The 12,344-nt window shown below is 39.7% G+C and overlaps 1 protein-coding gene across 1 annotated transcript in view; it reads right to left on the bottom strand.

Moving 5' to 3' along the window:
* Window positions 1-12,344, bottom strand: part of Dnah9 (dynein, axonemal, heavy chain 9) — a 354,260-nt gene that overhangs the window by 122,221 nt on the left and 219,695 nt on the right. The window contains exons 46-49 of the mRNA XM_013013168.1: window positions 5,998-6,140; window positions 5,505-5,666; window positions 5,046-5,279; window positions 1,626-1,886 (exon numbers count right to left, since the gene is read on the bottom strand). Of these exons, the coding sequence (XP_012868622.1) occupies window positions 1,626-1,886; window positions 5,046-5,279; window positions 5,505-5,666; window positions 5,998-6,140 (800 nt within the window). The remainder of the gene's footprint in view (window positions 1-1,625; window positions 1,887-5,045; window positions 5,280-5,504; window positions 5,667-5,997; window positions 6,141-12,344) is intronic.

Raw genomic sequence — 12,344 nt, 5'->3', positions numbered from 1 at the left:
AAAAAAAGAAAGACATAGCCTGGCACCAGTGGCTCATACTTGTAATCCTAGCTACTCAGGAGGATGAGCTCTGGGGATTGTGGTTCGAAGCAGGAAAATCTATGGGACTCTTACCTCCAATAAATTACTCAGAAAAAGCCAGCAGTGGTGCTGTGGCTCAAGGGGTAGAGCACTAGCCTTAAGTAAAAGAAGCCTAGAGAGAGAGTCCAGGCCCAAAGATCAAGCCCCAGGACTGGCAAAAATAAAAAAATAAAAAAAAGACATTCTATCATTTGTGACAGCATGGATAAAATTTGAGAAGGTTATACTACATGAAATAAACTGAACACAGAAAGGCAAAACACAATGAATTTCTATCCCATTTATGGAACCTAAGACAAATTGAACTAATTGAAGCAGAGGAGAATGGGGATTACTAGAGTCCCAGGGTGGAGGAAGTTAGGAGTTATGGAGCAATTCTACTCAAAGAAGCCTCAGTTCAATGGGAGGAATACATATTAAATTTTTTGAGATCTGTTATTGCAAAGGATGATGAATATAGCCAACAGTTGAGTACTGTATATGTTGATATCACTCCAGGAACAAATTTCAAATCCTCTCATCACAAAAATATTAAATATTTGAGGCAACGGGTATGTTAATTAGCTTGATTCAATCATCCCACATTGAATTGAAAAATCATAACATCACTTTGTAACCCATAAATACATGCAAGTATAATTCTGTCAATGTAGAAGAGGGAAAAAGGATTGCTCAGACTTCTGAAATAGGCAGAGAGCAGTGGACCAGGGTGGTCGCATAGAGTCTATTTAGGTAGAATGATGGGGGCTGGGACCCTCAGGAAAGCAGGAGGCCTGATTTATGTGGAATGAACCGAAAGGAGAAGGAATCCTAAATGATGCAGGGCTGAACGCAGTCTAATTTGAGGCCTGCAGGTTGACCTGGCTGCTGCTTTGAGCTCAGGGAGAAACCTGGCTAGGGTGTACTTAAAACTCCCCATTGTCACCACTTAATTGAACACTTGCTAAATTGGTTTTACAGATTATTTTTCATATTTTGGAGCTAATATTTTAGTCTTTTTGTTTATTATATTTTTTTCTATGTAGTAGTGGGGTTTGAACTCAGGGCCTGGATGTTGTCTCTTAGACTTTTTTTTTTTTTTTTGCTCAAAGCTGGTGATCAGTTGAGCCATAGCTCCACTTCTGCTTTTCGTTTGTGGTGGCTAATTGGAGATAAGAGTCTCGTTCATGGAGTTGAGAGTTTCACAGCCTGGCTGGGCTGGCTTTGAACTGAGATCCTTAGATCTCAGCTTCCTTGACCTTCTATCTTACACATTGAGGATAAGCTTGGGTGTCCTGTAGTCCCCAGTGGGCAAAAGTAGTCCAGGGTTATCACAGCAGGACAATGTCTGGGACTGGATTTCTGCAGATCGGGGAAGTTCACTTCCTAGCTATCATGCTTGAATCTATGACTCTGGGCAAGTCATTCTCTTCTCTGGGCCTTGACTTGGAGCCCACTTTTAGTTCCTGCTTCACTCTCCTCATCTCCCAGGAATACCTGGGTATGGCATTGTGTCTGGATCCCCCCCACCAAGAGGCAAGCAGGTGCAGCCAACTCGCTCCTACCTTGTTAAGGGTATTGAGAGCTGCCTGGGCTGCCATGAGGGCTGGCTCTGCTTTGGCGAGGTCTTCCTCACAGTCCTTCTGCTTTTGCTGTACCTCGAGCATGATGAGGGCCACCTTCCGCTCTTCCTCGTCGGCCACAGCTTTCTCTCTGCTCATCTTCTCCGTCTCCACACCCACCACCCGAATCAGCTTGTCTGCGGCTTCATTCTTCTGCTTTAGCTCCACTTCCTGGGTGGCCAGCTTGGCTTTCAGATCATCCACCTGCATTGGAGAAGAAGTATGGGGCTTATCATGAGTAGAGGGAGGGTGGGTAGGCATGGCCCTGAGGACCCAACTCTGCAGAGCACAACAGAAATCCAACTTCGTTTTTGCTGGTACTGGGGCTTGAACTAGGGCCGAGGCACTGTCCTTTAGCTTTTTCACTCAATGCCAGTGCTCTACCATTTGAACCACAGTTCCATGGCTGGCTTTTTGCTGGTTAATTTAAGGTAAGAGTCTCATGGACTTTCCTGTGTGGACTGGCTTTGAACCTTGATTCTCAGATCTCAGCCTCATGAGTGGCTAACACTGGATGCAAAGTTATATTCTCTGATGGGTCCAAGCAGCTCCCTGACTGGGGAAAGGAAAAAAAAAAAACACTGGACACTCTCTCATTCTCTAGAGAAGTATGGTGAAATATTTTAGAATGGAGTGCCCCAATCCGTCCCTTCATTTCCAAATGATCTGAGCTGCTTCTTACTGACATTGGTTGGTGCTATGTTTTTTTCTTTTTAATATACATGTGTCTAACGTAATACTTTGCCTAGCAACTAGGCCCCTAAAAAGATCACTTGTTTAATTAAAAAACACTGACTCAGTAGCTTTTGGTGGTTCTCAATGTTCCATAGCCGTACTAGAAATAGATGACCAGGCTAACATGGGACAGGAAGGATCCTACTGATCAGGCCAGCTGGGTTCCTGGATCAGCTCTGAAGGCATAATGGGGTGACAGGAGGATCAGCACTGGGAAATTGTCTGTTGATCTTACTATCTGGGAGGCAACGGATGGTGTTCTGTTTACAGTCAGGTCAGCAGGGTATGTGGTTGCCTAGGAGTAGCAGCATCCACATTACCTCTAAATGAGATGTGCAAACTCCCTGGCCCGACTCCACATCTACTGAGTCAGAATTTCTTGAAAGTAGGGCCTAGAAGTCTGCACTTTAAGAGGTCTCTAGTGGATTCTGATGCCAGTCTCATGGAATGGTCTTTTTTCACATGCAAAAGGAAGACACAGACTTATTTACTTTAGAAGAGTAAAATAGCCATTTGTATTTAAAGTACAGTCCATAAACTTTTCATTCCAGTATGACCTCTTGCCTTTTAATTTTCTGCAGTCTATTGCACACAGTGACCAAAGATTACTTCAGAGCTCCTGGAACATGTTGAACTGACTCAAATGCTTTATGATGCAAAATTCATAAGGGGAAAAAATAAAACTGAGGCTTAGAAGCTGCTGATAATTCCCTTTTCATAGCAGATCAAAGGAAAGAAAAGAAATTGGGGGGGGGAGAGGGAGAGAATGCGCTTTAATTTTGTGTATTCATGGAAGCCAGGAGACTTTGTGTTAACCTCAAATAGAGGCTGCTCCCTAGAAGCGCCTTATATTCACGTGTTGGAAGGTTAATCTGTTTCTAGTCTCCTGTTGTTCAGCTGTGGAGTTATTTCTACAAGGACAGAGATGCAATTGTAAATCAAATTGATGGAGCTGCATAATCACTCCAGTCAGCAAACACACCAGTAACTTTTTGTTCCTTTTTAAATCTTGGGAGATTTGAGAAAATGGAAGTGAAGGTTTTCTTCTTCCCTCCTCCTCCTCCTCTTCCTCCTCCTCCTCCTCCTCCTCTTCCTTTTCCTCCTCCTCCTTGTCCTTCTTTACCTTCTCCTTCTTTTATTCTCCATTGTTGTTTTGTTGATTGCAATCTGACCTGTGGCCTCAGGCCCAAGGTAAAGAATACCCTGCACTGTGACTAGGAGCTTGATAGCATTTAAAAAGATGGGAGGGTTTTGCTGGTTAGAAGTAGGCCACTGCCCACCAAAACACAGGGAAGAGAGACCTCTGGGTTTATTTTATGACTTTTCTGCAATAGAATAGGAAATTAGAACATATTATTTTAAACTTTTCTTGTGCCCTTTCCCACAGTTAAAATACTGAAGCCACAGTTAGACTGCTCCTTATTTAAAGACATCCCCCATCCCCAACCTTGTAACACGGGAAGATTAAGAAAAGGGTGCCACAGACACAGAAGAGACACTTCCATACAATCCTGCTGGTACTAGGATTTGAGACCATGTGTGGTCAAGAAGAAATGCCCATGGAAAGGGTGACAAGATAGGGGGACTGGGAAACATCTCCCTCCTGAAACAGGTACATGGATGTTCTGTGCACCAGAAACAGAATACTGGGACTTGCCCCACAAGAGGATCAGAGTATTTTTCTAAAATCTTAGTCCCTGGAAACCATTCTTTGTGTGTGTGAATTAGTTCAAAAGCATAACCACAGACTGACTAAAATAAACTTGTGCTATCTGGAAGAGCGAAGAAGAAAATACAAAAAAGACAGGATGATTTGGACCTTTGTATGTTGGCTTGCTAGTTAGATATATTAGAAGAAATGTCTGATCTGAGATAGCATTTGCTTAAGTAATGAGGTTTCAATGAGAAGAGTCCAGCAACTGCTTCGCCCCACCATTCATTTCTTTTGGTTTTCAGGATGGAAAGAGCTACAGTTTGGGTCGTTTGTATGCTAAAGTGGCATGTGCTGAGCTTGGTCCCCAGTGTGGTGGTCTTGTGGTGCTGGATCCTTTAAGGGGTGGAGCTCCATTCTCATGAGTTGTTGTCTTTTTGGAGTAGATCTTGTCTAATGGGACTGGACTAGATTCCATGAGGATGAATTGTCATTATCTTCCCTTAGTCCCTCTTTTGCACCTGTCCTCAACATTGGCTAGGAGACTGTCAGTGGAGCCAATACTTCCTGATGTTTCTAAGCCTTCTGGATTGTAAGTAAAATAAACTCTTTTCTCTACAAAATACTGTGTTGCCTCATGTTACAACTTCCTTGTGACACATCAAAAAGACTATAACAGAATGGACGGAACTGGAGAGGAGAAGAAGGCTGAGGGGCAGACAAAGGTTGCAAAGAGGGAGAGAGAAGAGGTCCCTCCAGAAATTCCAGGCTCAGTGAGCTGTTAACAAACCAGATCTAAGGTGGAAGATGTGTGCTTCTACTGGGGGAATGCAGCCATAACTTTTGGTACAGGTTCTGATGCCTCACGGGTCCCTGCAGAACCATATATGATATAAATGATTTTCCAGAATTTGATCCCTTCAGTACGCTAGGGGTATGTTCCTTCTGCAGGTAGGAGAGGAGGGTGTGTCCCTCACCTGAGCAGAAGTGCTATGTAGCTTCAGCAAGCCATTCTCCAGCCGCTCCATTTTGTACTGCAGTTCTTTCCTGTTCCTGTGCAGTAAGCTCTGGTAGAGTCTGATGAACTCCAGAAAGGACTTGGGAGTTGTGTAGTTGTAGTGCTGCTCATTGCTCAGATACAGCTGGGATGTTTGGTTGACACTTGTGTGCACAAATGCCATAAACTTGCTAATGGACTGCTTCACTGCAGGCTAAAAAACAAGACGTTATTCTCTACACGGGAAGTCATCTCTATACAGGGAGTCATCTCTACATAAAGACTGAGGCAACCATCCACTCCACTCATCCTTCATCATATGGAAAGTTATGTTTCAACAGCTCTGTGCCAGGCTGAACTTTAACACTGACATTTGGGTCTGGAATTCCTTGTGTCCTAAGGCGGGGAGGACCTGGAGGAATCTCCTCTTCCTTCTCACCTCAATGTTCTCTGTGTTCTGCAAGAAGCGGAGGCTGACTGACTCCAGAGCCTGTGGAGGCCACTCATGGAACCAGTCGATGGCTGTGCAGTTGACAATGGCTGGGAACTTCCTGCTTCGAACCCTTAGCTTGTTCCCCACAGGGGAAAAACAGAGAGTCACCTGAAGAAATGAGAAGCTATCAGAGAGAGACATACAGCAGAGGATGTGGCTCTGGATTCTGGCTGTCCTAGAAAACTGAGCTGCACATGCAACAGTGAGCTAGTGAGCTTTTCTAGCCATGAGCTCAAGATCTGATGCATGCATCACCATGGACCAAAGGACATGGATCATAAAGGAGATGAGAATGGCACCTTTGCAATGGTGCTTCAGGCTGAAGAGGGCTCTGTACCTATACCACCTATTCCTAGATAGTCTGTAAAGACAGCTGTGTCCACGACACCAGCAGAAGCTCTCATGGACTACCTCTGGCAGGTGGGGAACTTTTCTTTACCTTCAGCTGTCTTCGGATCCGTTCTATGAAGAACTTCCAGCAGTTTTCTCGGTTGTCAAGCAGACCTTGGGTCTTGACCTCATTCCTCACGTTGCTGAGAATGTTCTCAACCTCATCATCAGAGTAGAGGTCTGGGATCTCTCCTGGGAATCAGTGGAACACAGAAGGGCAGTGCTGGCATCTTGCTTAATGATGCAATCAGACATTGGTAATCTTACCTTGGTGTACATTATGCTGACACTGGACAGATACTATTAGTACACCAACCAGATGAATGGAGAAAGGAGGAGTAGGTGAATACTGACATAATATTCCATGTACCTTTGTGAGTGGAAGCAGGTAACTTGAGGGGACAGGTGAGATGGTCAAGATGGGGAGGAACAGAATGATGGAAGGGATGCCATGGATCAAGATTCATTGTGCTCATAAATGGACACATTGAATTGAAACTCCTTTGTACAACTATTAAAGATAATTTAAAAGGTACAACAAATTCAGAGAGGGAAGTGACTGTATTAGTGATAGCATGGGAGTAAGCATCAGTGAGGAGCAGATCATCCTATAATACATAAATGGTATGCTCTCTCTCTCTCTCAAAGCATTTACTTACTAATGACTCTGCGGTTGGCTCTGTGTATTGGTGCACTCCCAAGGAGCTTAATATTTAGTATGAAATAGAAAATATATTTATGCATAAGACTATGCATCTAAAAGACCATAAAGACACATACCGATAGTGGGTCTATTTAAGAAGAGCAAGCAATCAGTTTCTATTGGAGAGGAAGGAAGAAAGCAGGCATGGCTTCATGGAATTCAGCATACCGTAAGTATGATAGTTGAAATCAATGATGAATTGTTCATAATTTATTATACGGGATTTGCAAAGTTTATATCTCAAACATTTAGATTGGGTTCTTGTATTGGACAAAAGATAAGCTGTAAATGGATCAGTGTTTTTCTTATTAAAAACATAAAAATTGTTAAGTGCTGGTGGCTTATACTTATAAGCCTAGCTACTCAGGGAGTTGAGAGCTAAGGATCATTGTTTGAAACCAGCCTGGTTAGGAAAGTCTGAGAGACTCTTATCTCTAATTATATACTATTAGGTATAGGAGATGAGTCAAGTGGTAAAGCACTTGCCTAGCAAGCACAAGGCCTTGAGTTCAAATCCTAGTATTATGAAAAAGTAATCAATTATAAACTACACAAGCTATGTGTGATTCAAAATGGTAGAGCTGTAGCCTTGAGCAAAAACACGGCAGGACAATGTGCCAGCTCTGAGTTCAAGCCCCAGGAGCAACCAAAAAAGAAAACAAACAAGCAAAAAAAACTCCACATAAAATAATAGAAAATATGGAAACTACTTTGGGATATACGTGTATGTGTGTGTGTGTGCACACACATACATGTATATCCCAAAGTAGTGATAGAAAAAAAATATATATCACTAAGAAAAAGAAACTTAATTTCAGGTAGAAAAATGGATACATTTGGCAACATAAAAATATTTTAAAATGTGGTGAAAACATCAAAAATAAATAACACAACAAGAACATAACTTAGAGACAAATGAAAGAAATACGCGTCAGCTCACATTGTGGTTAATAGTTGATGTTTCCACCATATAAAGGAATTCTCTACAAATAAAAGATCAGTAAATCAACAGAGATTCAGGGAAAGTTCATAGTGAAGAAAATAAAAATATCTCTTGGATATATGAATAGATTTTTAATCTCACTTGTAATGACAGGAATGTACACGAAGACTGCCTAGTTACTTTTCTGTCACAGATTAGGTTTCCAAACATGGACACACACTCACCACAGCAGAAATATACATTAACATTGTCCCCAACTATGCTTTTTTTAATAAAAAAAACAAATTAGAGCTAGGAAGGTGGTTCCGTGGTAGAGTGCTTGACTTGCATGCATGAGGCATTGGGTTTCATTCCTTAGCACCACATAAGCACAAAAAGCTGGAAGTGGTGCTGTGGCTCAAGTGGTAGAGCATTAGCCTTGAGCTGAAGAGCTGAGGGATAGTGCCCAGGCCCAGAGTTCAAGCCCCACGACCATCCCCCCAAACCCCCCTCCCCAATATAACAGGATTTGAAAAGGAGATAAAACATTGTATTAATGAAGAAGTATAGGAGAATAAAATTATGTGCTCAATCTCACTAATTCATCAAAACTTAAAAATCTTAATGCAGAAGAATCAATGTATGATAGCTGAGTCAAGTTTATCCTGGAAATTCAAAAAGAGCTGCAAAGTAGAAAAAAATCTATGAAAATAATTCACATTAATAAAGAACAAAATGTATGACTATTTAAATAGATGCAGAGAATTTTTTGTCCAACCACTCTGGAGAGCAGTGTGGATGGCCCTCATAAAATTAAACATTTGAACTGCCACATGATCCAGCAATTCCACTCTTGGGTGTTTACCCAAAGCAGGATACTGTAAAACTACCAGCATAACCAGCACTGTAGCCAAGCTTTGGAATCAATCCACATGCCCCTCAGTGGGAAAATAGATCAAGAAAATGTAGTATATATACCACAATGAAATTTTACTCATGCATTAGAAAGAATGATATTGTAGCATTCATGAAGAAATGGAAAAATCTTGAAAAAATTATGGTAAGTAAAGTAAGTCAGGCTGAGAGAGACAAAGAATGAATGTTTCCCCATATATGTGGAAGCTACATTTAGCTTGTTAAGTTATAAGTAAATAAGTTGGGCAGTATGAAAGTATATACAAATATATTAACTGAAATATGGTAGAATCAAAGGAGGTCTAAAATAGTGTAATTCCTTAGAAAGGCAAAATAAAAGTTCAGCAAAAATAACACCCCAAGAAGAAGTACTTGAAAAGGGCGGGGTCAAAGGGAAAGTGGTAGACAAATGAAGACGAGGAGGGAGTAGAATGCAGTCAAGAACCCAATATATATCCTAAAAAATTAAGAAGAATGAGGGAAGGGATCAGTAGGGGAAGAATGGCTAAGAATGTTCACAGTGGGGTGATATAATAATGTATTAATAAACTGCTTTGTTAAATGGCACCTTCTTTGTGAACAACTTAAAGATAATAATAAAAAATGTTGGCAAACTAGGAAACAATAGGTTTATATTGATTGGATAATATAGACCTCTACCTTAAATCCAAAGCAAAAATCGAAGCTAAAAGTAAAATGTTAAATATTCCCTTTTCAATAAAGAATGATAAAAAACAGCTGTTAACATATTTTCTACTCAATATTATATAGATCCCAGACCATGCAAAAAGTGAAAAAAATAAGAATGTGTAAGGATATATAAGGAGAGTTAAGAAAGCAATAAAATTATTATTGTTTCAAATCTGATTTTATACGTGGAAAATCTATGAGAATATTTACATAAACAATCAGTACTTCAATAACAAGTTTCCTGTGTAGAAAAACCAATGTTTGAAATTAAATCGTGTTTCTATTTTCCAGCCAAGAAGTAGAGTTAATTTAAAAGTTATATAGAATACCAACAAAAACCATAGACAGCTAAGCAACAAATACATAAAAGATATACCTGATCTTAATTCCTATTAATACTATAGTGGAGAAAATGCAAGCCTTAGGAGGTGAAGAGAAATCTTGTGCTTCTGGGGATTGGTATAGTACCCTCGCAATCACAAAGATACAATTCCAATAAAAATATTCAGAGGGTTCATTTCTTGATCCTGACAAACATATCCTAAAACATAGATGACACTCCATCCATCATTTTATCCCATCTCTCATTTCAAGAAACCTGGTTCCATTTTCATATATATATACATTGTTATTATGACTGTATTCACCCATTCTCTCTCTTTTTGTCTGCTCAATAATTTTTCTACATAACAGACAAAAAGTATAATTATAGTAACTGAATATGTGAAATTTCAGTTTTACTAGCTAATTTGCTATTACTTTCCTGGTGAATCGATCCTATTTATATTGCCATTAATAGAATACCAATGTTAATCTTTTTTTTCCTTTTACTTAGGTTTGAACCTAGAGCTGTAAACTTGCCTAATTGGTGTGTTCAGCTGGCACTTAACCATTTAATATGTTTACTATATTGTGAATAGTTTGTCAGTTGATTATGAAAAGCTGGGAATAAATATCTTGGTTTGTCATTCAGGTGTAGATACAGGGGCACTGCACTTATAAACTAACATGTATTGAAACTCCCTTGTATAACTATTTAAAGGTAATAAAAACTAAATTATAATAAAAGAAAAATGATTGGACATTTTCACAAGTACTTTCTCTTAGAACAGGAGATATTTTTAATCAACAAAGATAAATATCTCTAGCTCTTTCTTTCTAGATATACTGAGCTTTATTGTAGATGTTTGGTCTCTAAGGCTGCGTAAGAGTCATTCTTGAACACTTTGACCTTGGTTCCTCTTAGATGTTGTGTTAATTGCCCATACTCAATTTTTATTGTAAAAATAGTGTACAGAGGGGTTACAGTTACATGAGTAGGGTAATGAGTACATTTCCTATCTAGCATTGTTACCTCCTCCTTTGTTTTCCCTTACCATCCCTTCCCTCCCCACCTCCCCAACTCCTCCCTCTCTCTCCCTCCCCAACTTGGGGAGGGGAAGGGAAAAACAAAATGCTTAAATAGGGATACAGGTTGACCCATTGTAACCATGAGATGTACAAGACACTATGTTGAAAATGAACTTCACCCATACTCAATTTTAAAACAATGTAATTTTGTAGGTTCTTTTATAAAGATACCACTTCTTTACATCCCTTTAGCAAGTAATGATAAAAGGTATAAAAATCAGAGGATCAAGTGGGACTAGAACCTGTCTTTAGATTTTAAATATATATATTGGGATGTAAATTAACTTTCAGATTATCCAGTCAATACGATTTTCGAACTGTGATGATTGCAGTAGGATTCTTGTAAGGCACTATATGGAAGAATGAATGATACACTTCAAAGGATCACTGGCTTTTCGTATTTCATATAGTCATATAAAGTAATATATTAAAGATGGAGACATGCTATAAAAATAAAAATAAATGTATACAGAAGAGAAAAGGGGAAGGAAGGCTATTCCTGAAAAAGAACCAAAGGTAGGATTCTCCCAGTCACAGATGAAGTCTCCCTATGTAGCTGAGATGATTAGAGCAACGTGAAATTGCTGTACGATAAGGAAGTCAAACAAATGTGAAAGACCTAGAAAAAGACCTAGTGACAAATAGGAGACTGACATAAAAAATTGACATGAAGAGGGTTAAACTGATAAGTAAGTGATGTCAGGATGATTTAATGTTGGTGTCAAAATACAATGAGATTGCTACTTAAAAAATTTCAGGGCTGGAGGTATGGCTCAGGTGGCAGAGTAACTTTCTAGCAAATTTAAGGCCCAAGTTCAAACCTCACTACTGCCACAAAAGTAAAGAGCCCAAGACATAAATATGAAAAACAAGACAATAATAACTTCAATAAAAACATAAGCACTGGGATAGGATAATATTTCTAAATATGACCCTTCAAACACAAAGCATTAAAAATATTAACTTTTCAAACACCAGAACTAAACTGATATGACTAAAGTCAGACACAGATTTTCAACACATATTATTAGTATTTACAACACATATTATGAAGAAAGGGTTAGTATCTTGTGTAATATCCTACATAGCCACAAGGAAAAGAGACTCCAAGAGCCAAAAGTCAAGCTACACAAATAGGCAACTTAGAAGAGGAACAGGAATAGCCAAGATACATTGAACATACTTAATATCACTAGCAAAAAGGGGAATGGAAACAATGAGAATTCATTTATTTCCCAATGTCAAAAATTGTTAGACAAACCAAGTTTTGGTGGGGTTGAGAGGAACAAGAATTCAACCTCTACTGGCCAGACACTACTTGTGCATAATTATCTTGGGGAGCAATCAGGTGCTTCATTTGTAAAGTTCAAAAAGCACATATCAGACAATCTAGTCATCCAGGTTTTGAGCACCTATTTACAGAAATTTTTTTTGGGGGGGTCCTGTTGTGGGGCCTGAATTCTGGGCCTGGGCACTGTCCCTCAGCTCTTCAGCTCAAGGCTAGTGCTCTACCACTTGAGCCACAGCACCACTTCTGGCTTTTTTCTTTTTGCTTACGTGGTGCTGAGGAATCGAACCCAGGGCCTCAGGCATGCAAGGCAAGCGCTCTACCACTGAGCCACCTTCCCAGCCCCTTTACAGAAATTCTTGTACAATAAAAATTTCTGTTTTGCAATGTCATTTATAATTGCACCATTGTTGGTTTTATTGCCTTTTGATGATCCAAAATATTTTGTAAAGAAAGAGAAAGCATGTT

This window comes from Dipodomys ordii, unplaced genomic scaffold (genome assembly GCF_000151885.1).
Source record: "Dipodomys ordii isolate 6190 unplaced genomic scaffold, Dord_2.0 Scaffold19, whole genome shotgun sequence".
Classification (NCBI taxonomy): Eukaryota; Metazoa; Chordata; class Mammalia; order Rodentia; family Heteromyidae; genus Dipodomys; species Dipodomys ordii.
Note: the sequence above shows the minus strand (reverse complement) of the source record. Positions and strands in the feature narration are given on the sequence as shown.